Source organism: Centrocercus urophasianus, unplaced genomic scaffold (assembly GCF_019232065.1).
Source record: "Centrocercus urophasianus isolate 14NV4802_14NV808 unplaced genomic scaffold, USGS_Curo_1.0 seq_29, whole genome shotgun sequence".
NCBI lineage: Eukaryota > Metazoa > Chordata > Aves > Galliformes > Phasianidae > Centrocercus > Centrocercus urophasianus.
In genome coordinates, this window is record NW_024884855.1 from 11,276,677 (window position 1) to 11,303,398 (window position 26,722).

The 26,722-nt window shown below is 49.0% G+C and overlaps 3 protein-coding genes across 14 annotated transcripts in view; 1 reads left to right on the forward strand and 2 right to left on the reverse strand.

Moving 5' to 3' along the window:
* The window catches only part of ADAP1 (ArfGAP with dual PH domains 1), a 40,638-nt gene extending 26,325 nt beyond the window's left edge, over nt 1–14,313 (forward strand). The window contains exons 5-12 of one of the 2 annotated variants that reach the window (XR_006170437.1): nt 4,727–4,839; nt 5,859–6,005; nt 9,573–9,656; nt 10,002–10,064; nt 10,460–10,531; nt 10,718–10,946; nt 11,420–11,703; nt 14,035–14,313. Coding sequence is in view for 1 of the 2 variants with exons in the window: in XM_042828117.1 (XP_042684051.1) it covers nt 4,727–4,839; nt 5,859–6,005; nt 9,573–9,656; nt 10,002–10,064; nt 10,460–10,531; nt 10,718–10,946; nt 11,420–11,448 (737 nt within the window). In the remaining variant the exon portion in view is untranslated. Of the gene's footprint in view, nt 1–4,726; nt 4,840–5,858; nt 6,006–9,572; nt 9,657–10,001; nt 10,065–10,459; nt 10,532–10,717; nt 10,947–11,419; nt 13,137–14,034 lie in introns of those variants that run through there. The other variant, XM_042828117.1, reaches the window with a different exon arrangement.
* On the reverse strand, nt 13,945–23,138 carry GET4 (guided entry of tail-anchored proteins factor 4). 5 transcript variants are annotated; one of them, XM_042828119.1, is made up of 9 exons: nt 22,969–23,138; nt 19,992–20,070; nt 19,529–19,610; nt 18,578–18,727; nt 17,140–17,233; nt 15,985–16,125; nt 15,826–15,901; nt 15,374–15,446; nt 13,945–15,243 (listed from the first exon to the last, which is right to left on the reverse strand). In XM_042828119.1, exons 1-9 carry the CDS (start codon nt 23,121–23,123, stop codon nt 15,155–15,157), a joined length of 939 nt encoding a protein of 312 aa, XP_042684053.1. In that variant the 5' UTR covers nt 23,124–23,138; the 3' UTR covers nt 13,945–15,154. The 5 variants fall into 5 exon arrangements, with proteins under 5 accessions (XP_042684053.1, XP_042684052.1, XP_042684055.1 ...); XM_042828118.1 differs by having other exon boundaries at nt 17,140–17,278; XM_042828121.1 differs by lacking the exon at nt 22,969–23,138 and adding an exon at nt 20,766–22,478 and having other exon boundaries at nt 17,140–17,278.
* A 385-nt stretch (nt 23,139–23,523) lies between these two features.
* SUN1 (Sad1 and UNC84 domain containing 1) overlaps nt 23,524–26,722 on the reverse strand; it is a 28,356-nt gene continuing 25,157 nt past the window's right edge. For all 7 annotated transcript variants that reach the window (XM_042827581.1, XM_042827583.1, XM_042827580.1 and 4 more), the window contains 3 exons: nt 26,192–26,359; nt 25,590–25,679; nt 23,524–25,152 (listed from right to left, as the gene is read on the reverse strand). In XM_042827581.1, coding sequence (XP_042683515.1) covers nt 25,039–25,152; nt 25,590–25,679; nt 26,192–26,359 — 372 coding nt within the window. In that variant the 3' untranslated portion in view covers nt 23,524–25,038. The remainder of the gene's footprint in view (nt 25,153–25,589; nt 25,680–26,191; nt 26,360–26,722) is intronic.

Here is a 26,722-nt window from a genome sequence, read left to right on the forward strand (position 1 = left end):
CATAGCTGAGGCACTACAATGCAGCAGGGCAGTAATTGTTTTATGAGCTCCTGGATGGCAGCAGAGGCAGACTGGATGGCAACGAGAATCCTTTCTCTGCAAAATAGCCTTTTAGGAAAGGTAATTTGCATGTTAAGTGCTCATTAGGAGAGCGCTGATTGATTAAGAGCTGGGAAACTCTCCCCTCTAAAAATGTGTGTGCTGGGTCGGGGTCAGCACGTGGTGGATCCTGGGGTGTGTGATGGGGTGGGGGTGTCTTCTCTTGGGGTGGGTTGAAGAGGTGTCTGGAAGGTGGGATTGCTGCCAGTGCTGCAAAATGGAGAAGTCCCATTTGGCGGGACGTGAGATGTGCCAGGCACCCATCCCAGCATAGGGCACACCAAGAGCTTATCTCCCCAGTGCCCTCCCTGGGGCAGGGAAGATATCTGCATTCCAGGGTGACTCAACAGGTGCCCATTTGCCCCTTGCTGAGGCTTTTGCTTCCAGAGCAGGAAGAAGTGCTATTGCTTAAAGCAATCAAACCAAACAATTTACACTGCTGCAGCCAAACAAGAGCTTTACAGTTCTTTCTGTAATGTTATTTGAAATCTGTTCCGCTGGGAAACAGCGTCACCTTCTCTCTGTCCAGCTCTTTGATTATGGACAAAACAGTTTATTTCTGAAGAAATACCCTTCAGACTCATTGTGCTAAAAGGAAACTGTGACATCAGTGTCAGGGATTCTCCACTCAGCTGCTCCAAATAATTACGCTGTTCCTTAACCTCGCAGAACGAGCTGGCACATCATCTCCAGTGAGTTCCTATCTCCTGTTCTGGCTTAATTAACATCTTATGCTGTTAATATAGCAGATGGCTCTGCTTCTGACGTGCAGAAGTGCTGATGTTCACCCTGTAATTTTAGCAGCAAAGCGATGTGAAGTAGTTGTGTTTAAATCTTCATCTACAAAGCTCAGAATTGGGGTCAGAGCACTTTGTCTGACTGCTGGGAGGAAAGAACCTATTTTTGGAGGTGGAGGTGCCCCGCTTGAGCTCGAGGAAAATGCAGTTGCTCTTGGATTACAAGTATGAGTAAATGTTTTCCTCTCTTTCAGCCTTCTGTGCTCTGTCTGGCAGTGAGAGCAGGAGAGAAAGCACAGTAATGCATTTGTTCCTTGCTGAAGTGCTGCCTTACTACTATGTCTGGTTTTGGGTATATGAATGTTTCTCCTCAAAGCCTTGCACCAGGCCTGCTTGTACCACTGTGACAATCATGGAAACCAGCAGTTCTGCTGCCTCCATTCCCAGCTGAAGTAGCAGATTAAGCACCAAAGAAACCAGAGAGCAGATAGGGTTTCATTCCAAGTTCAGAATGCTTGATGTGGGATGAGAGAAAGCAAAGTCCAAGCATGTGTTCTTTTCTCCAGCCAGTGGGTCTGCTCGCCCTCTCTGAGTGGTTTCTTGTTCTCTGAGAACAAAAGCTGAAACTGAAAGTAATTTTGGGTACTTCCTATAACCCGCATGCACAGAGGGACCAAAAACCCCATCAGAAACAACTGGCCATAACTGACGTGGGGAAGTGGTGATATTCCTCTTCTTAAAAATAGGGAACTTGAACAAATTGCTGGAGGAAGTCGGGTGGGAAGATGCTATCTATGCGAGACTGTCTTGGTAGCAAATCCTCTCGCTTGCTTCCTCTGTGGCACTGTGATAAAGCTGGGTTAGGCTGAAGCACCTGAAGGGTCTGGCTGTGTTCAGGGGCCGCAGACGTGCACTCAGCACAGCTGGCACAAGGCCATCTTGTTTCTGGGCAACCAGCGTGGTAATTCCATTTTCCTTCCCCCAAGGGGCTTAAGCTGTGGTGATGAAAGGAATGTAGAAGTGGTGGTTCCTCTTTTTACCTTGGAAATGGCACAGTGGGTCAAAAATGCCCATTCCAGAGGTGTGAATTCTGGTTATGTGCACGCCATTTGTTGGCCAACTTGGTCACAACTGCTTGGTGGCCTTTTTACAAGTCAGGTTTGTGCCAGAACTGCCCAATGCCAAGCGGCCCAAGCACAGGGATGTTATTCCTAAAGAGTGCTGGTTTTCACCAAGTGTCCCTTTGGCAGTCATGGCTGTGTGCTGGTGGCTGAGCGCAATGCCAGCGGGCGGCTGCAGCCTTTGTTCTGCACCCGCAGGTGATGGAGTGCTGTGTGCCCTGAAGCTGTGCTGCTGGCTGTTTTGCTTCACCATCATGAGTGCAGACCTGCTGAAGGTCTGGGTTTGGCCAGGTAGCTCTGAACTGGAAGCTGTTGCTAAGGCAAGGCGGCCCATGGAGGCGAGGAGGGGCTCCCATACGTTCAGTAGGAGCTCGGCATCTGCAGCATCCTGCAGTTCTGCTCCTCAACACCTTCTCTGGCTGTTTGCACTGTCTTTTAGATCAGGATGTTGAGGACACGTCTTGCTGACATACTGATTGCCTGGGGAAGCTGGATGAGTTCACGTTCGGTTCACATCCAGTTCGCTGTGTTTTGCATTTATCAGCAGTGACAGGGGAGCAGGCAGCAAGTTTGGACAGAGCGCAGGAGCAGCTCCTGAGGACACAGCCCTGGAGGAAGGAAGGAAGAAAGAAAAGAAGCAAGCAAAGGATTTAAGGAAATCTGTGCCAGGGTACAGCAAAATTAGCAGCTGGCTTTGTGAGAGTAGCCAGGAGCTCTGTTGCAGAGGCAGTGGTTGTGGAAAGTGCCAGCATTCTTATTTTCTTTTTTAATTTCTCCGAAGGAGAACAGAGTGAATTCAGATGCTGTGTTTTGACTCAAAGGGCTGGAAAAAAAAGGAGATCATAATGATGAAAGTGTCTGTACATAAGAGGGTATGGGAGCCTTGGTTTCCAGCCTGGCTTTGATGCTGGCTCACAGTAATGCCCTGGGCAGCTCTCCAACCCCCTCTGTGCTTTCACCTTCTCATATGAAACTACTGGGGTGCCAGTCTGACAGGGGTTTGCTTTCAGTGGACTTCATACATTTGCAGCTCCTTGGAGAAAAGCAATGAGTTTTATTCATTACCCCTTTAGTGCTAAGAGAAAACACAATAAATTTATTGCAGAGAAGAGAAACAGGGCATCCTTACACCCTGTACGTCTTGGATACTTGTAGCAAAGTGCTCTGGATGAATGAATGAAGGCAACCCACAGGGCTTGTGCAAGGAGCTGCTGTCAGGCTGTGAAGCTGAGAGCTGAGCTAACACAGGTGGGTGTATTTCAACTAAGAGCTTCCTACCTTCAGGGCCCCGGCAGCTTTTCTCCCTCATATTAAGCAAATCTTGCATTTTATGACCATATCAGCTGGGCAGGACCTGCAGCCTGTCTGCCTGCTGTCAGACCCACGTTGTGCAGCCCTTATCCCTGTTCAGCTCTTTCGTCTTCAGCCACTATTGAGCACGCAGTGGTTCTGCTGATACAACCTGTCAGATGCTGTTGTTCCCCACACTGGGGGAATTAATTTGTGCCACAGTGGTGATAAGAGGGGGCCAGCCAGCGCTGCTGCCCTGGACTGGTTTTGCTGCTTCCCCTTGTCAGACTGAGGATGATTCTGCTCACTCTGTGTTTCTTTCTCTCACGCTATGAGTGCCTTCCCAGAGCTTGGTTGTATTTTGATATTGGGAAATGTCCACAGTTGGGGTAGGGTGGAATGGATTGGCTGAGTTCACCAGTGCTACTTGTGTCTCTGGGGGGGTCTCTCCCAAGCCTGGAGGATGGCTGAGTGGGCATGGTAAGGGCTCTGCCCATGTAATGCCTCAGACATCTCTGGTTTTGGTGCTCGGGTTGCTGGTCTGGTGTCTGTGCAGTGCTGCCAGTGGGTGTCAATGCCCCGAGCACCCAGAGTGTGTTCTGCACTGCAGGGCTCTGAGAGGAAGGGCTGGGCAGGCAGCGGTGTGGCTTCGTGCTTTAAAAGAAAGCCCTGCTGCAACGCGTGACCCATATTAAATAAAGAACCAAGGGAAGGACTGCTGACAGCTTTAAATATTTCCACTGCTTACATCTGCACCAAGCAATGAGCCCCTTGGCTGCGCTGCGTGCCAGCAGCCTGCGGTGCAGCCCGTGGTGGTGAGGCTCTGCAGTTGGCATCCAGCATTCGCAGCAGCGCGGGGTTTGCATGGCGCTTATTGCTGCCAGATGTTGACAGCTTTCCCTCACGTTCAGCTTTCTCTGAGGATCTGGAGAAAGCATTCAGTGTAGGATTTCATACATCCAGGCAAAAGAAAGTGGCATTTTGACTGTCAGCAGAGGCACGATAGCCAGACAGGTGCTTTGTCTTCAGTTAGCACTGTTAGCTGTTTGTGCCACTCTTACCTTGGTCTGCCCTGGTTGCTGAATGCACTTGTGTGTGTGGTTTATGTGTGTTTGTGCATTTCTTATGGCATGGAAACATATGGTTTGTACTGTAGAGTGAGCGCTGAGGGCTGGCTGGGGGATTTCTGTGCATCTTTTAATGTGTTTTTAAAAATGAAGCCTGCATTCCTGTCATATGCACTGCTGTCTGAAGAGCTGGTTGGATGAGGGCTTTCTGCACATCCTCACATCCACTGGTAAGTCATTATAAATGTACAGCTTGAAAATCCTACCTCCTGAGAGCCTGAGCCAAAAATCCGAAAGGATTGAAACCACAGGAAGGAGAACACCTTTTCCATGGGACCTGTGTGTAATTCTGCCTCAGACAAACAGAAGGTGGCTCTCCTCCTCACCCTGCCCCTTTGCTCAATGTGCGCAGGGTACCGAGAAGGGTTTCTGTGGAAGAGAGGACGGGACAACGGGCAATTCCTGAGCCGAAAGTTTGTGCTGTCAGAGAGGGAAGGAGCACTGAAATACTTCAACAAGAACGACGTGAGTTCCTGGGGCTGCTGTGGGGGTGGGAAGTCGTGCTATGAGAGCGTTGGTGCACAAGGAGTTTCTGCAGGCGTTGTGTCCTTGATGTCCCAGCTGGCCGCCGTGCTGTGCAGGACCTGCTCTCAGTCCCCAGTCACTGCAGTGGGGAGATGCTGACCAGCTGTCCCCTCTGCCCGCTGTGTTGCCCTTGGCTCTCCTTTCTCCACCGTGAATTTTTCTCTGCTCTGGCCCTGTGTGATCCAACTGATGTGGGTCTTGTACCCATGGGTACCTTCTGGGGGAGGGAGCGCTGCCTGTGACAGCACCTCACAGCCCTCAGGATTTCCTCTTTGAGTGCCACGCAGTGAAGCATTCATCCTTTTCCCCAGAATGGATTTCATGTACTGGAAGGCAAATACAGAGCTGTTACCATGAACGTTGCCCTTGTGATTAATGGATAGACATTCTGCTTTTCTGCACACGCAATGAGGGGAGCTGAGGTGTTTTCTATGATCTTTTGCTCTTCCCTGGTACCTCCAATGATCACCTTCAGAGAGGACGATGCCTCCATCACAGCCTCAGGAGCTTTCAGCTCCAGTAGAACACTGAGAGCAGTTCAGGCCTCCGCCACAGCTGCAGCAGTGCCTGTGCTGGATTCAGTTGCTATGAGCTCCGGTAGCTTGAGGCTACCTGCTCTGCTGCCACGTTACCTGTGAGTCATGAAGTTGCTCATAGCACAGCATCCTTGCTGTCTTTGAGACCTGACCTGCCTATCTTGCTTCTGGGCTGAAATCTGAAATCTCCTTGAACTTTGCTGAGTTTTGCAGAGCAGCAGAGCGTTTTGCCGTGTTGGCAGAAAGCATTCATTTGTGCCCAAGCAAAGCCCCAGCTGCGTTATCACCAGGCAGGTCTGTGGGCTGAGCATCATGTTTCAGGTAATGCCCTCCATCGTGAGGAATTTTTTTCTGACGCAGTAAACTGCTTTCTGGTTTAAAAGCCAATTCTCAGGTGTTTGCTCACTCAGCTGTGTTTTCCAGGCAAAAGAACCCAAAGCAATTATGAAGATTGAACACTTAAATGCAACTTTCCAGCCTGCAAAAATCGGGAACCCACACGGACTGCAGATCACGTACTTGAAGGACAATAGCACAAGGAACATCTTTGTCTATCACGAAGATGGCAAGGTGAGAGCAGGGGGGTGGCAGGGCCTTGCGTGTGCTCCTGGAGGGTGGTGCTGCACGCAGCCAGACTGGGGCACACCTGTCAGTAACCCAGCTGTGACTTGGGGGGGGGGGGGTGGGGCTTTGCAATGTGGAAATCAGTGGAATGCTCAGCAGTGTGGGGCAGTTGTTTGCCCAGGGAGGACGTGGCACACGACGGCCTTTGCAGTGAGAGGAGAGTCCCAGTGCTCACAGAGCGTGTTCAAGGGGTCAGCCCAAGTGGAACCACTGTGCTTGCAGGGCTGTATGCAGAATCTGTCGTGGTTCCATGGCCACGAGTTAATCAGAAGCCAAAGGAAGGAGCTCTTTCCTGTAAAAGCTGCAACTCACCAGCTTCTGTCTGGTGAGGAGGTGCCTCTGTCTGTGGTTTGTGACAGTCTGCTCGGCAAAGGCAGAATTTTGCTGTGTTAAAAAAGCTGATTTTTCTACCAGATGCCCACTTGAATGGAGTGGTTTGTGACATGCAGGCAGTTGCTGTGAGCAGGGCTGATCTCACGGGTTGAGCCTGGTGGCTGCTGCTGCCTGCTCAGTGCTTCTGATGCTGTCTGATAACACCTCAGCTGAATTTCTCTCAAATTCCTTGAAATTGCTCTGCTCCTTTGGCTGAACAAGGATGTAAGCTCATCACAGGCGATAACCTTCACTGCAGTAAGGCAGCTAAGGAAATTAAAGCCAAAAGGACAACCTGGATCACTGCTGCTCCCCAGAGCATGGCAGGATGGGGCAGTTGTGTGCAGCTGAAGGCTTCTTAGCACGTGCTCATCACCAGATGGACCGAGACCATCGGGGTGAGCTGGGGCTGAAGATGCACCCCATCCCTGATTCTCTGTGCATTGGAGTGCCAGTCTCCATCACAGCTGTGGGAGGCAGCGATGTGTAATGAGGGCTGTAGTTTGAAAATACGTATGGAAGGAACCCAAGATGCAAATCTCAAGTAACCAGGTCATACTACCAGAAGCATTCCTCTGTGCTTCCTTTTGCGTGGTGGGCACAAATGCTCTCAGGCATTACTTCATTGTGACCTAATGGGTTTCTGGATCATCAGCTGTGCTGAGCTCCTTTGAAATGCAGAGCAACATGCTTGATGTGAGCTGGAGGAGCTGAGGAGCTTTCTCTTTCACTATGGGAGTCTGAGCACTCACACAGCTGGTTGGAGCAGTGCAGCTGCATGCATCTCATTCAGTGTCCACTTAACAAAAAAAAACTGTCCCAGGTTTCTACCTGACATTGTGCTCCAGTGCCAACAAGGGCTGGTCAAACTCTGCCTGTTTTGCTGGGAGCAAAGTTAGTTTGTTAAAGGGCACCCAGCCTTTGGATGGCTCTTAGGTGGGGAGCAGAGGAGAGTGATGTTGGAGTTCCATTTCTCAGGCTCGGTGCAGTGGGACCTGCTCTGCTGGCTGAAGGCAGCAATGGTGGCAGGGCTCCAGGCACACGTGGGGTGCTGAAGCCGATTTCTCACCGCACTGATCTCCTGCCAAGGACTGAAGCTCCCTCTGCAGGACTTCTCCTGTAGCCATCACAAGAGCAGCTGCTGCTGCCATCCCCAAGCTTACCATCATCCTTAGCATCCTCGGAGGCGGGCTGCATCTCCAGGAAAGGCCTCTCTACACGGTGCAAACCAATATCTTTGAATCTTTTCTGGATAAATGAGCTGAGCACTCTTCTTTGACATTCCTGAGCTACAGCAGAGCTTTCAGAACAGGCAAAGGTGGCAAGGGGGGCATTGTCAGCAGCAGGAGGAGCTGACTTCAGGACTGATGAGCTGGAAGAGCAGTGAGAAGATGCGGTTTCATTCAGGGTTGTTTGCCTGGTGCTGCCGTGGCTGTGCAAGTGGCTCAGGTCTGGAGCAGAGGCTGTGCATCTTGGCTTTGCAGACACAGGTGTGTGCTTATGTAAAGAGCTGTGATGTGGCAGTGGATCGTTCTGGCTCTGGGAAAAAAACTGATAGTCTGAAGTCGATGAGAGATTCGTCCTCTGCTTTCTGCATGGCAGGACCTACTGGTCAGGGAGGTGACCCCCATCATGACGTCAGGGTTGCCTTCCGGTTGGTGATTCTGTGAGTCATCACCACTTCAATGTTACAGCTTTTTTCACTGCCTCTAGTCTCTAATGGTCATCATTAACTTCAGGAGCCAGTTCCTCTTGCAGATCCTCTCTGTGCTGCTATCCGGGGTCTGCTTAGCTGCTTAGGATGGAAAAGCAAGTGATAAGTAAAAGCTCAGACAAGTAGGTCAGTTTTCCAGAGCACTGTCTGTGTGTGTCCTGGTACGTTTTCTCCCCTCTCAGCATGAAGTAGGTTAACCAAGCAGCCAGAACACCAGAGCTGTTAAGGATGGCTGTTGATACCATAGACCATTTTTGAGCGCCTCAAGTTGGACTTCTTATAACTGAGATCTCCGAAGTAACATGTAAAGTAACCTGATTTTTGTGTGGTTTTTCTGTTCAGCTCAGTTTGCTTTTGAAAATGTATATGTAAATGTTAGTGAGGGCTGAGGTTGCTCTCACAGTGCTTCCTGCGCTGCAGCAGCTTCACCTCAGAGGGTTGAAGTGGGATGGGCTCTGTGCTGAGCTCCAGTCTGGCTCAGTAACACCTCACATGCACCCATAACAGCCCTCTCTCTCCTGCAGCTCAGTGTGCAGCTGTCACACCTCTTGCAAATGCATCTCATTTTCCAGTGAGACCTCCAGAAAGGTGCCAGTGCAGCACAGGCTCTGTGATCTCACCAGAAGCGAATCAGCAGATGAGTTCAAAACTGACCAAGTTAACCAAACTGTTTTGGAGGGGAAAATAAAAGGGAAGAGATGTATTCCAAGGAAGGAAAGAAGAGCCACAGCATCTGGGCACTGAGCTGGGATTTGGGTATGGGACTCATGGATGGACTGCAGTGCAGGGATGAAGAGATGCCCGGCCACTCTTGCAGCAGAATCTGGAAGGAAGTCGTGTGGCCTCAGAATGTGGCAGATGTCCTTTGTGTTCCCTGCATTCAGAGGGGTGAGGCTGGAAATGGGGAGCAGGCGGCGGAGCTGTTAGCCTGGATTTGCATCTGTGTGCAGGCGAGGTGCAGAAATCCATGTTTGCAGGACTGGGCTCACCTCTGGTCTTGCCAGCTCCACGCTGGGTCTCACCAGCTCTTTGCCAAGCACCCTGCCCATGGTGCTGTGCATCCTGCTGCTCCCCAGCACTTCAGGCTCTGCTAATCCTGAGCGATGGCTCCGGATCACCTGAAGTCTCTTTTCAAAGCCACCAGCTGGATTTCCCTCTGCTGACCTTCCTCCTCCCACACCCGACTTAAACACGAGCAGATGGGGAGCGGGGATGAGAAGTGCTGCTACCAGACCTTCTTCATGTTAAAGGGCTGAGTGCCCTTTACCAAACTAACTTTGATTTTGTTTTCTTGTTTTTTGAGGGTTAGCACTAAACTGCACTCATGTCACTGGGACAAAGGGATGGGAGAGCTGCAGAGCAGCAGGATGGTGTTGCTTTGTTACGTGCAGGCTGTGGTGCTCACTGTTTTTTGTTCCTCTTATTAGGAAATAGTGGATTGGTTCAATGCCATTCGTGCTGCACGTTTTCATTACTTACAAGTGGCATTTCCTGGAGCCAGCGATGCTGATGTAAGTTTTCCAGATTGTTTTTTTCCTTCTTTTTAGGGTTATCAAGCAGGAAAGCTCTGGGGAGTGCTCAGTCCTTCAGTGTGTGCTGTGTGATAACTGCCAAAATTATTGCGATGGGAGGGCCTTCAGACCACTTTCAGCTTAAGAGATACATGGGCCAGATGTTAAAAAATCAAAGGGAACGTCTCATCAGCCTGCTGTGGGATGTGTGGTTGGCTCACCTGCATGGAACTGCCAGCCACTTGGTTGGGATCTGGTGGCAAAGGGGTCAGTGGGCTCGGGCTTCTCCCCAGCCACCTCCAGCTGATGCTGTGCTCTCATTTCTCTCCTGCTTGGTTGCTCCAGCTGGTGCCAAAGCTCTCTAGAAACTACCTGAAGGAGGGGTACATGGAGAAAACAGGGCCCAAGGTAGGCTATAAATGTTTCTGCAACACCCCCAAAACCAGGGCTTGCTCTGTATGGGATGATGAAGGGTCTGCTGGTGAGACAATCTTGTCCTCTCTGCAGAGGTGAAGCCTTAACACTGTAAGCACATTAATACACGTTTTCCACCTGAAGTTTGGGTTTGGAACCGAAAGATAAAAAAAATAATCCAGAAACATCTCACGGATGAACCCAGCCCATTTCCATGCTCTCTGGCCATTGCTACAGGCCCACCTGCCCCCAGCTGCCTTTCCCAGCCACCCAGCAGGGTCCTCCAAGCCACCCGAAACTGCCTCTGTGCCCTGATGCTGCCAGGTTGCATTTGATGAGCAAAGCACTTCATACTTTGGGGTGTAATTCAGCACTTTCTGACTCTGCAGCAAACAGAAGGATTCAAGAAGCGATGGTTCACCATGGATGACCGAAGGCTCATGTATTTCAAGGATCCCCTGGTAAGAGAAAGGGGCCTAAGCTGAGTACTGGGCATGGTCTGCACTAAAGCCCAGGCTGATGCTCAGCAGGACACATTGGAATTCTGTGTTGCTGGGTCTGGGCTGCTGCTGGTGGAGGGCTTTGTGGGGCTGTGGTGCTTTTGGTCTCAGCTTCTGCACTCTGTGCTCCTGGCTACTGTCTTCTAGGATGCCTTTGCAAGAGGGGAAGTGTTCATTGGGAGCAAGGAAAACAGCTACAAAGTCCTGGAAGGGCTCCCGCCATCCACACAAGGAAATCACTGGCAGCACGGCATCACCATCGTCACCCCGGACAGGAAATTCCTCTTTGCCTGCGAGACGGAGGACGACCAGCTGGAGTGGATTACCACCTTCCAGAAAGTTATCAGCAGGCCAATGCTGCCTCAGGAATACGCAGGTGTGTGCCCACGAGGTCTGGAGAACAGCCTTGGACAGTTGATTTCCCATGGGTTGGAGTACGGGATGGATGCCCCATCCTTGGAGGTGTTCAAGGCCAGGTTGGATGGGGCCCTGGGCAGCCTGGTCTGGTATTAAATGTGGAGGTTGGTGGCCCTGCCTGTGGCAGTGTTGGAGATTCATGATGCTTGAGGTCCCTTCCAACCCAGGCCATTCTGTGATTCTGTGGGTGATGATGGGGTGACTGCAGCTGCTCTCTTGTGCCTGGTGTGAGTGGGGCAGCCCTCCTCTGCAAGGCTTGTGCTTGGTGGAGGGGCAGCGGTGCTGTAGGAACATAGAATGGTTGGGTTGGAAGGGACCTCAGAGCCTGCTCAGTCACCCAGCACTGAGGACAATCACACCTGTGGGGCCGGGCTGTCCTTGCTGGGGTTGTGCCCATGACTTTAACTTTTATTTTCTTTTCTTTTGTTTCAGTGGAAGCCCATTTCAAGCATAAACCTTAGATGGGACTGGCTGGGCAGACCTGAGGAATGAGCTTCTGTTTACAACACAACATGGTTTTATTTGAAATGTTAAAAAAAGTAATTATTAATAATAATAACAGTAATAATAATAATAATACTTCCCTTTCCCCTCATCATTCACTTGATCATGTCGGAGGCCAAGAAGGGCAGCAGTGAAACATGGGAGAAGGCACTGATCCAACCCCGAACTCATTTCTGCTCCTCCTGCACCTCGTGTCCACGTGTCTCCTGCAGGTAGGGCGCTGTGCTGCTGGAAGGGTCCCCTGCCCTGTGGTGAAGAGTCTCGGGGACGAATCTCTTGGGGACGGGACGCCCTTTGGACAATGTGATCTGTGGTGCAAAACCCATATGGGTTCCTTGTGGAAAGCGATGGCTGTTCTGGGGGACTTGAGGCTGCGGCCCATCCCAGCGCCCTGCCCATGATGCTGCAGCAGCTGGCTGCTGGGGCTGGTGCTTTTCCTCCTCCGTGGCTCATTGCTGCCTCAGCTCACAGGGGATACGGATTGGGCCCGAAGCCTCCTGTGCTCTGGTGACAGAGATTCCCCCACCTCATCCCACCGGGCTCAGCCCACGGCCCTGCTGCTCTGGGGGCGCTGCCTGCTGCCCTTGCTGCCTACCAGCTGTTTCCAGGGGAGAGCGAGCCCCTGAGATGCCAACACCTAAAAATAAGAGGAGAGAAACCATTGTCTTTAAATGTAGGAATGTGCAGCTGAACCGAGGGGGGAGTTTGGAGATGACCGAAATGTGTCCTTGCCTCTGTCCTCTGCGCTCCCTAAAACTTAAGGGAGAAGCACTGAGAGCAGCTGAAAACAGCTCCTGGTAGGAAGCCCATCACTGTGTTTCTCCCCCCAGGACAGTGGTTCCTGTGCAGGACCATTGCCAGCCCTCCATCCCACGGGTGCCCACACCGTGCTGCTTCTGCCTTCCCCAAGGGGAGCAGGGGGTGACACTCATCCTGGCTGAGGCTTCTGTCCTCTGGAGCACTGCTCTCATGGTGTCACACGGGTGGATGGAGCCGGCCGTGAGGGCTGTGCTGGTGCCTGCAGGGCAGCGTGAGCAGGATGCAGCTGTTGGGCACTGCAGCCTCCTGCTGTGTTGGTGTTGCTGAATGAGCGATCCTCCCGGTGTCACAGAGGTAAATTATACATAGGTGACATCAGTGCGGGTGAGCATCACAGCTCCCAGGTGGTGGCAGTGCTGTCTCTAGGCTGATTCCGAGCAGGGTGTAGAAATGCAGGTATCTGTGTTGTTGGCCTCGTTAGCTGCTTACCAAAGTGCACAGCCTGGCAGTGCCTGCTGCTGGGTACCACGGGTGGCTGTGGGGCTGGGGCTGAGCAGCAGGCTGGGCTGTGCCCACCTGTGTCCCTGCTGCCCTTGGCACAGTCCTCTGTGGTCCGGTTGGTGCACTTTGTTTTCCAATAATTCTCTTAATTATTATTTTTTTGGATGTTTTCATTTATTTTTTTTTTTTCCTGCAATGAATACAAAAGCTGCTTGAAGTGACATTTCAGCGCTGTGTTGAGCACTGTAACTGCTGGGGCCGGGGCTCAGGCCCTGCTGTCAGTGTTTGTAACCGAACCCCTCGTGGGCTGTGTCTGTCTGTAATGTCACTGGTAAGAACTGTGGTACTACGTGTCATTCGCACCAATAAACGCTGATGTCGGACAGGTGCTGGTGTTGTCTGGGTCTGCAGGGAAGCAGAAAGGAAGGGGGTGGGAATACCTTCCTTCGTGTACTGTGTGTGTGCATAGAGCTGTGCTGGCTGTGGGGTGATTCTGGGTGTTAGCAACACGTGTGTGTGGATGGATGTGTGCACATTCACAAGAGGTATTTCATTGCACTCACCCCACTGTCGTGTTACAGGATCACAGACACAGAGGTGAGTAGGGAGGCATTTATAGGAATAACTGACAAACGTAGAAGGCAAACCTATTTCTTCAACGCACACACGGTGCTTCTTCATCTGCAGCCAGCACTACTGGCTTTTTAATAACTAAATTAATTTTGGGATGCATTTTTTTATAATTAATTAATAAAGTTTATGTATTGCCTGTAATTTAAGCTAAGTCCGTGATGCAGAAATGCAGTTATACACGTGTGGAGCTTGCTCTCTGTATTTGTTTGCCTATGTATGCATACAATTTACAAAATCTTTTTTTTTTGCTGTCACTTAAATCAGCCCTGTGTCAAACAGTGGCTGAGGCTTCAGACAGAGGGAGACAGACTGTGTGTGCAAAATGAGGGCCTGTATAATAACTATTAGAGCTTACCAAGTATTAAATAGAAAAAGACCACAGTAATGTGAGTATATGTTATACCTGTGATAAGGAATCCTCCCTGGACGGGGCCGTGGCCAAGGCTGCTCCATCCCACCACACAACAATGATGTGTGCAGCATTCAGCAGGCACTGAGCAGGAACTGAGGCTGCAAAGTGAAGCGATTTGCACCCATCACAGACTCTCAGAAAGCAGCTGTATCGTAGATCCTGGTATAAAGTGTTTATTTGAGACAGCACAATTAACACAAAATCTGCCTTTCATTGCCTTCTTTTCTTTTTCATACAGGCAGTGAAGTCTGATGAACCCCTCCCTCCCCCATGCATGATTGCTGTTTATTAATCTAAGCCTTCGTATTTTCATCGTGAAAAAATAAAGCGTTTCCCCCTCCCAGTTGTTTGCTGCACCACCGCCACGCAGCGCTCTGCATTAAAGAGAAGATGTAGAACTGCTATGCCTACCACTGGGGTTGAAATTACTCCATTATTTATTGATTTATCCTTTTTACACGAAGTGTTAAATGAATCAATCACCCGAGAAAAATAAATATATCATAAAGAACCAAAAGTTCTGCAGTATCCCTTTTCTTTACATATAGCTGCATTTCAAATGCAGACATTGCTCGTGGCTCTTCACTGTTACAGATGGGTGTGAACTCAGAATGAGAAAGAATGTTCCAAAGGAGCAGAGCCTCCAGCCAGAGGAGGTATTTTACATGCCCAATTTTTAAGCCTAGGCAAGAGAGATCCGTGTGGAGCCAATTACCTGCGTTCCACTGATCAGCTTTCACTCGAGAGCAATTCAATCTTGTGCTTTTCAGAAGTATCAGCTAAACACACACGGGCTCAGGCAGAGCCAGCTCACCACAGACACAGGCAGTGCTGTTCTCACTGCAGCAGAGGGAGCTCCTGCTGTCAGTGCATCCTGGCTGTGCAGCTCCTCGCATGCATCGCAGGGCTTTTGGCACCAGCCTCAGCCCTCAGTTACACAGTGACTCACCCTGCTTTCAGGATGTTCCTCGCAGATGGCAGAGGTCAGGGAGGCCTTCTTGTAACAAACGTGGTAGTGGGTAGGTCGTGGAGCAGACCCCTGTGTACTGAGTTATTGTGCAAAAGGAATACTGCATCAGAAACCGTAGACGACTATATTTTAATCAAAGTCACCAGCCGCTGCATCGGAAACCTGCTAACAATCTCTGCCATTGGTTCTTTTGGCTACTTTTTGTTGGTTTCTTTCTTTTGTTTACATAAATAATATAGACCAAACATTATAAACATTTCAGCAACCATTTCTAAAAGACTGGAGGAGCCCTTTTAGGCGCCAAGAAACAACTGCAGGATTCAAATTCCAAAACTGTCTTTGCAGTCATCGAATCGTCAGTGTGCACGGCAGCCTGTGGCAAAAATACTCAGTCCAGTTCAATAGGACTGCTGTCTTCCTGACCATCTTCTGTGTCATCATCTTCTCCAGTTCCCATCAGGCTGTTTAAAAGATTTCCTAGAACCAAGTACACGACAGTCAAACTTAGCTTACCGGTCCCATACGCTCATTAAAAACTTCTTATCTGCTCTCTCACCATGCTGGAAGGGCTGGTTGCAGTAACCAGAACTGCTGGCATAAACCTTACCTAGTAATCCTCCATAGGACGATGTCTGCTTGGGCGGAACACCAAAGAAAAGCTGTCCTATTCTATCTAGGTACTGGAATGACACAAGATGGAGAACAACATCAGCTGCTTCGTTTACAGGTGGAAGTACCACAAGTGAGATCACTGACTCCTGTCCACAAGCTGTATTCAACCACCCTACTTCTCAGCATGCCATCGAGAACAACTGAAATGCCATGCCTGATAGCTTTATCAGCTTCCACTCCCACCAATGAACACACTCCTCCCAATAAAAGCCACCCACTGTCCACAGCATCTATCAGCACCTCACCTGAGAAACACAAAGCCAGCACCCAGCGGCTGCTTCAGCCACGTTACATGCAGTGTGACCCACGTGCTTTGCACTCACAGTGATCAGCCATTATTTAACTAGCTCTGGGGGTTACAGCCTGCTGCAGTTCCCACTAACTCACCTCATTATACATGGGATCTCTTTTCAGGGACGGCTGATACTGTTCACACAATACTGTAAATACTGTTAGTTTTCCCCTAGAAAGGAAACAACCAAAAATGTCATCTCGAAAGCAAATGAAAAGGAAACTAAGAGCAGAGTGAGAAAAATCACACCGTACCCATCAACAGCCAATAACAGAAACCAGATGAAGTTTAGCAGTGGCTGCACAAAGGGTGGACCCTTTTCTATTGAAGGATGTTTCTGTGTATATGTTGTAAAAACAACTGAGGCGCTGGTCTTATTTTTTAAGCAGAGAAATCTGCAAAAGGAAACAGAACAGGGGAAGGTAAAAAACAGAGAAGAGTACGAACTGCTAGGTAAGAGAATCTGGCGTGGCCTCTGAGATAAATTCTGAGGCCATTAAAGGACATAAGAAGTGCCTCTGTCTAAATGCTGAGAGAAAGAATCCCTTATTTGTAACCAATACTCATAGAAACAAATACTCACAGCACTGTTTAAGAGTCCTACCTACAGTAGACCTAGAGAAGGGATTTTCTACCACTAACCACCACTACAATCTCTAGCAACCAGCTAAAGAAAGCAGGACACATCCGACACGACAGCTGGAGGCTGCCAAGAGACAGCCTCACTCTCGCCCACTCCCTCTCACAGCACCTCCTGTCCGTGCTGCAGTCCTGGCTGCACCTCCTGCTCAGCCTCCCCCTGAGCTGCTTTCCCTGCCTGCAGGAAGCCACCTGCTGATTAAACTCAGGAAAATTGGCTTTGTCAGCCTCAATTGTACGTCAGCCTTGCAAAGGCACACACAGCCTTCACTGCCACGTCCTTCCAAATAAATGCTTACAGAAAACAAGAGCCACCAGCAGTTCTGAGAAACCACTGGTGTGTGCTGCTCAGACACCGGGGTGACCCAACGTTAATAATCTCTTAGGACAATGAGACCGAGAGCAAGTCTTGTGCCCATGTAGTCCCAGGCCTGGAGAGCACATCCAGTTAATTCCTAACCAACCAGGCACAAAGTAGGGTTAAGGAAAAGGAAGAGTTGTGCTCTGAGGGTCAAACAGGTTACGTTAACTCTTCAAGCAATTAAAACAACGTTAGGTTTTGACCTTAACACATTTTTTCCCCACTCTACATGAGCTTTGAGACAGGTTTCTATTGCTACCACACGCAGTGAGCTTTGGAACCTCTGGTCACTTTCACAGCTTCTCTGACAGGACATTCAGTTAACCCACGGTTATCTCCATCAAATTAGACTGGCCTCACACACAGCATCACCTCAGCACAAGAGTTCATAAAACAACACAACACCTACTGTAGGACTGCCTGTGCTACAAACATGTCCACCTCACTGCGATAGCCTCTGGATGAGGAGTATTCCACGAGCATGTTTGCACAGCCTTCACCATCTGTGGAGTGCAAGAAGTGATACCGAGATTCACTATAGTTTTGCTCTATAAAAGGAAAAAGAAAATGGCATTTAAGAAATCAGTTCATCACAGCTGAGCATAAAAACACATTTGCTAGGCTGGTGCTCTACAGGCAGGAGGAGCTGCACACAGTAATGACAGGAGCAAAAAGGAGGGGTGCTTTTCCCCCTGTAAATCATAGGCAACTGATGAAGCCCATCAGTACCCTCAGCATCCTTCCTTCTATGTGCACAGAAAGAAGGCATTCCCTATTTTTAGCATAGCCTGCTCCTGCCATCAAAATTACAACTGCCTTCATGTTCTGAACATAACAGCAATTATGCAGGAAAAAAAGGTGCAAGAAACGAAAGCGTTTTGTTAGAACCTGAAGCCAAGTATGCAAAAGCGTGGTAGTGACAAATACAACTGGAAACCTGCTCTTTTTTGGAATTTAAAAGCTTTGTTAGAAAAATCACAGCCATTTCTGTTGACTCCTAACAGCTAAGAAAACACACACATCCTGATCTGTAAGAGAAGGACGAGCAGAAGGTTACAGGATGGGGATTCTGACTTTCAGAATGTAATGCTTTCTACACTAATCACACCACAACTTCTCACTTTAACACTGAGGAAAATCTTCCCTTCCAGGTGGCAGCAGCCACCTAAAAACCACCACCAACCCCTGAGAACAGCCCTGGTCTGAGTGTGGCACACAGCCACGAGCACCAATCCCAGCTCCTGAAAGACGTTAAGCAGACCAGCAATCACCTTGCACAGCTTTTAATGGGTGAGAAACCAGAGGAGAGCATTAATTGTTTGGCTGTTCTCATCCACCTCTCTGTTTTGAGCAAAAGACTTTAAAAACCGAGTATGAAACACAATTATTTTGAGCATTTTGGTCTATCTGAAATCCCACTCTGCAGGGGAAATGCCTGAAATAAGCCTCTTCAACACCCATGGGTACCCAGAGGTCGGATGCTGTGATGTGCATCAATCTTTCTTAGGTTTAACCAGGATGTGATGACAAGCCAACAGAACAGCCCTGCTGCCCAGCAAGCTTCCTCCTAACGACTCTCAGCCAAACTACCTCAGTGCCTAAAGGATCAGCCCTCCTTTTACCAAAGAGCTTTACAGCAGCTGTGTTTTGGGGTTTGCACAAACACATTTATGAGCCTATTTTTTTTTTTTTTTTGCTAGTGGCAAAACCCTGAAATGCTGACAAACAGCAGGGAACACCAGGAATCATTTCCATCTCAGCTTCCCTAGGTTATTTCCAAAATACATCTCCTACATCTTTCAACATTTTCAAAACCAAACACAGGAGAGCCAGTTGGTTTTTCTTACCTTTCCACAGGGTAATGGCTAGTAACTGATGTAATTTTGGATGGCCAAGTTTTCCTGATCCCCCGCTAGACCACTTCAGTGCTCTGGATACAAAAGCCACTCTTTCAGGAGAATTTGGATCCATTAAACTAAACAATTTTGCCAAGTTTTCTACAAGAATAACATTCACAAAGGCATAATGTTAACAGAAATAGGGAGACTTGCTGCTTCTCAAGATACAACTCCTAATAAAACAAGCTCTGTTCTCAGTCTTTATAAGAGATCTTAAAAACAGTGACTTTGAATTGCAGAAATACACCACAAACATCACATCAATCCTGTCATGGTTTGGGACACGGAATCCCAGAGCTTCAAACAGCCCCACAGAGTCGGGAAGGCTTTTGGCCTCAGGAGTGCTTGCCATCAACAGGGCAGCAGACAGAAGCCTGCAGTTCCAAAAAGGCCCACCAGAAGTCATCGGTGGGATACAGAAAGGCAGAGCTGACCGAAGGAAATGAGGTCCATCCCAGCTCTCTGCACCTTCTGCCCCCACCCACACCACAGCCTGCAGAGGCAACGGCTGACTCCCAGAACCGGGCACAAGGCAGACTCTTAAGGTCTTCCCGAATTGTCTGCTCACTAAATGTCAACTGGAGAAGAAAGTGAGAAGTACTGCGTGCACCACCACGCTGCTATGGCAGGCACGGCCATCCAGCAAAGCCTTGGAGCTGCAAGTCACTGTGCAGACAACATGCAGTGAGGAAAGGAGGATGCCACGTTAATTCAATGTATTTGAATTACACTTTGCTCACAGCACTGTCAGTTATCAGCAACCCATTTTCTAACAAAGTTTTCCTCCCATCCTTTTCCACTTCCCAGCCCCATGGGATGACAGCGATTTCAGGTTCCAGGACTCAATGCTCACTGAGAAGTGAGAACACCTAAACAAACTGAGTGCAAAGGTCACCGTACCTAAAAGGTCATCTGATACTTTTGCATCTGACTTCTCCAAAGACTCCAAAACCAACATGGACAGATCAGCAGCACTGTTTTGCTAAAAGACAAACACATGCTGGTGGTGATGAACGTAACAGTGAATCAAAGGAAACATCATGAAAGAGTTCATTTCTCATGCAGAATTTTGTCAGAAGCACATTAATACTTTTATCAGCAGTTACAGGTAAAGAACAACAGGAAATTCCAATTCCCTCTTACAAAAATTTACATTAATTTGATGGAAACAGCAAGAAGTTCCCAGGAAAGCAAAACAAATGCAGTTCACAGTTCCAGTTTGGAATCATCTTTCCTTGTGGAGAGAAACTCAACAAAGAGATAAAGCTAAAGATTATGAAGCAACCACCCCAACGTTTGCCATTGGGAATTCACTATTCACCCCTCAACAACCCCCCAGCACCACACAAAAACATCAGCATACCTGGTTGTGACTGAAGAACAGCAGAGCCCCTGAGTACATTAACTCTCTTGCTTCCGCATATTTTCCTTGTGACATATACCTGGGAACAACAGCAAAGCCTTGATAAAAGTTACTAGAAAGCAAGTTGCATATACATCAATTAATGGAAAGGATTAAATTGTTTGATTCTGCACCAGTGAGGGCCACCAGCCACCCGCACTGAAGCCAAGCAGCCTGTCTCTGTGCTGGCAGGCAGCCCGCAGGCTGTGCCGTCACAGCGTTCTCTCACACACCTGCTGCAGCTCCTCCCTTCCTCACTTAGGAGTAAACCAAAAAGTGAAGGACACAACTGGTTCCAACAGTGACCCCAAGAATGATCTCCTACCGCAGCACAGTGATCACGGCCTCCTGCACGGCACCGCAACGGGCAACTGCAGCTCTTGACCATCACATCTCCAGGTTAGAAAGGCAGCACTTCCACCGAGAGCAGCTAAGGATAGCAGGACTTTCTCTGAGTAAGTGCCCTCAGCAGCTCACAGCCACAGTAATGCCTCACGCCTCAGCTGAGCAGCTCGGCACCTGCAGCGTTTTGCAGCTGGCCTCACAGCCAGGTGTGCCTCAAGGCTTCTGGCTCCAAAGCTCCTCCTGGATCCCCCTCCCACTGAGCCGTTTCCAAGAGCCTCCTACTCTGGGAGTGGCTGCAGGTGATACTAATGAAAACTGCTCTACAACATAAAATACATCTTAAGAACTGTTTTCTGAAAGATATGAACAAAAAGGATTAGAAATATTCACCCTGTGAATCTAAACGGCACTTAGAACCAAAGAGTAACAGAACTGAAATCCTGTGACAGATGATCCATACCATACAGACCTACAAGCACAAGGACAACAGAAGTCAGTGCACTACAGAGGCAGTCATGTTGAACCTTTGATTCAAGTGCCAGAGCACACAGTGAAGGCTCCACCCAGCCTGCACTGCCCACATAATGCTGCTTGGACAGCAGCAGCACATTCCTCCTGCCACGCGGAGCACAGCGAGGGACAAGCACTGCAGGATGCAGGTTTGTGATAATCCTTCCTCCCCACCCTCCTCCAACCTCAAGCACCCCTTGGCTTCTGACTTCTGAAGCTCTGAGTCAGGATTTCAGGTTTGACTCGCACTGCATGATGGAATGGACTCGCATTTACAGGCTGGCTTTGATCAAAGTGAATCAACACTGCGTCCCAATTACATTCCGCAGCTGAGATCACCTCACTCTGTGCTGATGTCTCTCTGGAAGATTGTTTACATTCAACACATTCAACACACATTTAACAGAGGACAGACAAGACTGTCTGGGACTCCTTCCCACTCTCAGCGACTTTCCAAACAAATCTTCTCTGCCTCATTCTATCTTTCTGCCTGGAAGGAAATCTCCCCCATAGCTACGCAAATATCACCTTTCCCTTTAATTAAGCACCTTCCTTCTGCGTTTGAAAGGGAAAAGGCAGGAACTCTCACTCCAAATTAATACACTGAGGCTTAAGCAAAGCATGTGAGCTAAGGCGTATAAAACACGAGATGAGAAACAACTGCTGAACAAAGTCATTTTCCACCATTGCAGCCACCACCTCACGTAATACTTCCCATAAAATAGGCCACACTACGGCTTAGATTTACATTTCTCCTCAGATAATAATAATTTAAGTCTGAAACCTTTGATGTTGCCCTCGCAACAAGCAGATCTGCTGTGTGATGGTGCTCAGTATATAGCAGGGAGGGCAGCAATGGGAAGAGTGCACTGAGGACATTATGGCCTGCAGTGCTGAGGGTGCAGCATCCCACACTCCAGCTGCTGTGTGCTGAGGGTACCCACGTGCTGATCCCATTCAGCTCTGGGGACATATGGCACATGGGAGCCACGAGGCTGAGGGCAACATCCCAATTCTGGCACTACCATGAGTGAACAAAGCCAACCAGTGAAGCCCCTACAAGGGGTACCTGATTCAGCGCTCCTGAAGGTCTATCTTTTAAACTGAACGTGGAAAGAGGGGACAACAGCAGGTCGCCATGGATGTGAGCAATGAAAAGAAATACTGCAAGAGGCCACAGTAATAACTGTAATGTCTGACTGAGCATCCATGTCTCCTCTACTTAATTACTGCCACATACACAAGGAAGAACATTTTTGCCCATAAGTTTGGTCAGCCTAAAGCTGCCAGGGAAGGGGAATGGCGAAGGCAGAGCCAGCAGAGGCTGCCCAGAGACAGCAACAGGCACAGGGATCAGCAGGGTGGCACCTGAGGAGCACAGCAAAGGGGTGCAGGCAGTGAGCCAGCTTCCACAGGGGCACAGCCTCAGCGCCTCTACAGTAACGCAGGGGCATGGGAAACAGGCACAGGGAAGCACAACTTGTAGCCCAATCTCGGGGCCGGAATATCCCGGACTGCAGCGAGACACGCGGCGACGTCTCGGGAGCCCTGCAGGCTCTGGAGAAGGGAGGAAGGAGGGCCCCTGTGTTAGGGAAGGCCTGGCCCACACGGAGCCGGGCAACGGCGACGGAAGGGTCGGGAACCTCCAAGCGAGAGCCGGGAGAGGCCGGCACGGGAGACGCGTCAGCAGCGCCGCGTCCCGCGGCCCTCACGGCGCCAACGGGGGTCCCGCCGCCGGACCAGCGACAAGGGCACAGCCCGCCTCCTCAGCCCCGCGAGCGGCGGGACGCCGGAACGCCGCGGAGTCACCACGGGCGGCGGCGGGGCTCGGAGGAACCGCGGCGGAACCCCGCGGCGCGCAGGCCGGGCCCAGGATCCGTGCCGCCCGCAGCCTGCCATGCGCACGCCCGCCCCGCCCCGCCCCCGCGCGGCCCAATGAGAGAGCGAGAGACGGAGACGGACGGGAGCGGCGGCCAATAGGAACGGGACGTGGGCGCGGCGGGCGGCAGCGGGGAGCGATGCGTGGGAAGGCTCTGGAAGGCCGCGCGGGGGAGGGGCGGGCGGGCGGCGGGCCGAGCCGTACCTGAAGAAGAGCGTCCGGTACATCTGGTGCGCCTCGTAGTAGTCGCCCTTCTCGACGCTGGCGCGCAGCTTGCCCTCCACGCGCTGCACGCCGCCGCGGTTCCTGCCGCCGCCCTTGGCTGCTTCCTGCTCCGCCGCCATAATCGCCGCCGCCATCGACGCGGAGGAGCGCGGAGGGGGGGGAGGGAAGGAAGGAGGACGGGCGGGAGGCGGGCGCAGACGCGCGCAGCCCCGGAGCGACGTCGCGCCTCACCGCCCGGCTTCCGCCCGGCGCGACGGCGGCCCGCGAGGCTCAGGAGAGCGGCTGCGCGGAGTCACGTGGGGCGCGGAGTCACGTGGGGGCGGGGCCCGGGGCGGAGCAATGGCAGCGGGCGGCGCTCCGCCCACAGCCCGCAGGGCTGCGGCCGGAGGCTCGGAGCCTCAGTGCTGCAGCACGGCTGCTTCAAGCCGGGCTTTGACGCGGAGAGGAGGGAGGCGTTAATTATTCAAAGAGATCATCGAAGATACGGAAAAAAAAACCCAAACCAAAGCTTTATTTTGTTTCAAATATTACATGCACTTTGAAAAAATTAAAACTCTTTATTTAAACATTTCCATAGCATCTCGTCAGTTTGGAGGCAGCGAAGAACAGACGATTTGAAAAGCATTTACAAAAATACATTGCACAAAGTCCTATCTCGCTTCTTTAAAAAATAAGTTAGTGTTATTCAAAATACTCCCACTACCCAATTCCAATTTATACAGGATAATTCTAATTTAAATATGTAACATATTAAAACACCTGTACATACAACGCAGCTCCTCTGCATGGGCCGCAGGCTGCAGCTCAAGGGAAGAGTTCTCCATGCAGAGACTGTGTTGAAACATCGGAGGACTGTTGTGCAACATACAGAACTCTATTCAGAAAACCAGTCAGCAGCTCCCTGTGTTAACTGTTCACAGGTCATAAAATGCATGGGAACAACCAGATAAAAGTTCTGCACACCAAGTGCATGTAGGAGTCTTTTCTGAAAAGGATCTGTAAAAGTAGTGATGCTAAAGGGGGGCCCTAGAGCAGCCTCAGCTCGTGTTGTGTACAAAGCTTTGCATGCCCACCTACTGGACACCATTACTTTGTACTGATGAGACTCCACAGCCCCATTTTCCCTGTGCTGCATTATTGCAGTACAACATTTACCGACCATCAGATGTAAGGAATTATTGTCCCAAGGAGAGAATTTCTGAGGAATTAAGATAGTTCTTCTCTAGGGTTAAGTTCCAAATCAGCTTCAGTGTACTAAGTGAGAAGAGCTGATAAAACTGTTAAACTGCTTAGTAAACATTCACATACAGCAATTAAACAAGCTCATCAAGTTGCCATGGTAAAAACCCTTAAAATAACTTGAAGTTATCCCTGAATTTTAAAGCAACCCATGGCCACAAGTTACAGTAAAGCATTCTCAGGCGCTGGTGTTTAAATTAATTTTGGTTGTGTTAACTTTCCCTGACAGCAGTATTTATTACAGTCAACATTTATTGAAGAAGCCCTTTAGGATCCCCCAGCAGGTCAAAACAAAGTCAACTGAAGGACACCTGTAGCCACAGGCTGTTTAAACTCCATGACATTATTTGGCTTGCAGTGTTAAGCTAACAAATATGCTGTTGAGCCCTGAATTAAAAGAAAAAAAATCCTAGTTGCTGAAAGTGTGGTTTATTCTTAAAAAAAAAAAAAAAAAAAAAAAAAGCAAAAAAAAAGCAAAAAAAAAGCAAAAAACACATACATTCATTTGTAATAAAATAGGTATCACCTGATTGCTAACTGGGCTTTATGAACCAGAGTCGTTTGCATGCATTACTTCTCTCAGCATGGACACAAAAATATAAAGCTAGCTGGCAATTACAAGCTGAGCATTAGAGCAAGTGAGTTTTATTTTATACAGTTCTGCTGACAGTCTTTATCAGAGGACTGGTAGCTCTGCAGAATATATCTCACACCCTCGTCCTTCAAAGATTCCAGTGTTGTAGGCTGTCCAGTATATACAGATTGCAAACAAAATGTACAACAAAGCAACCCACGCTGTAGTGTAGGGGATTATTCAGCAGGCTTCCCATGCACTCTGAACCGATAAAGGCAGGTATACTCTGCATGTCCCCAGTTAGACAGAATTCTCAGTTCCACTATCTGGAATGCGTTTTCACTTTTCTCCTGGAGAAAGAAAGAGCAAACACACAAACTAGAGTTAGCTCTCTAGTATAAACTGCCACAACCAAAGCTGCATTCTCATCAAACTTGCTTTCTGCAACTCACTCTTATTAGTAATTAAGTTATGGCTTGGGAAATTTTTAACACTTTGAACAGAGCTTTCCTAATTTGTTTGCTCCTTGCTTGTTAAGGGAACAGAATAAGTGTGAAGCTGATTCTTCATAAGTTTGTTACTTTCACACCAGTTGTGTCCAGACAGCAGAAACATTCCATCTTATCTATTTAGATGATGGGTTTTGATGCAAATAGAGAAATACTTCCTACATCTGTTTTTACATTGCCCAACAGAGAATGCAGCCCTTCTCTTCACAGGTCATTGAGTACTGCCATTAAAAACGAGTCTCTCCTGACACTTTAAATCTCATCTTACCCAAACTTACCACTGTAAACATCTGCAGCGGCTCCCCTTCTTGGTCATAGACATACTGTCCCAGAAACGTGCCCTCCTCTTGATATTCATCATCTAAGCCCTGTAACAATGAGATAAAGATTTGTTTCTCTCAAGTATTGAAACTGTAGAAGCATATTTCTGTAACTGAGGATCAACAAGTAGCATCCAGAAATCTACCATGCAAGGATTAGAATGTTTCCCGTGCAACTCAGTGCTTGTTCAGACAAGCTGTACATTCAGTTCCTGCTATGTTTGACTGTGAAAACATACAAACTCCTTAACTTTTATAGCAGGAATTAAGGAGCTGATTTACTGCCATCGCACTGCAAAATATGACCTGCTCATGACAAACAGAACTGCTACCTCCCTTCACAGAAGTTCACAATTCTAACAAGCATGAGGAGAATAAATATCCCTCCAAACTACTTCTAGCACTTGTTTCTAGATCCCGAAGCTCATCAAGAATATGAACAATTCTAACAGCAAAAACTGAAACACCGCTTTCTCTTCTTAGCTGTTCTCCCTCATTATTCCCAGGATATACAACAAGTACTCTTTATAAACACCAACAGTTTAAAACTCAAGACTTACATATACTGAAAACTTCCTAGGAGCACTGGTGATATTTCCTGATGGTGAAAGTGTTTTTGGTATGTGTTCCAAGGAGAAGGCAGTAGGATAGATCTTCATGGAAAGTCTAACTACAAGATATCCCTCTGATCCCTTGAAAGCCCAGCAGTTTCCTGGATACATGTCCGGCTGAACAGATTTCAGGGCAAGTAGACAGAAAGGTGTGGAAAGAACAGGACAAGAAAGAACATAAACATTTGTTGCATTTTGTTTTTGCAATGAATTCTGAATTACTGGTCTTAAAACGATAATAAGTGGCAGAACAAGTTATTGTGTGTTTTACTGGTTACTGAATAACTCCATTCCTAACCACAAGTCCAATCCTGCCTCCAAAGACCAAACATGAAATGATACTTTGTGTTAGAAGGACTATACAATAGAATGGAAGACAGGGGTTGCAGTTTTAATTGTGTTCATCACAAAGGCAGCGGATCCACCTGAACTGCCAGCACTCTCTTGAAGACTGCTTTCTAACAGGAGCCTCACAGTGCC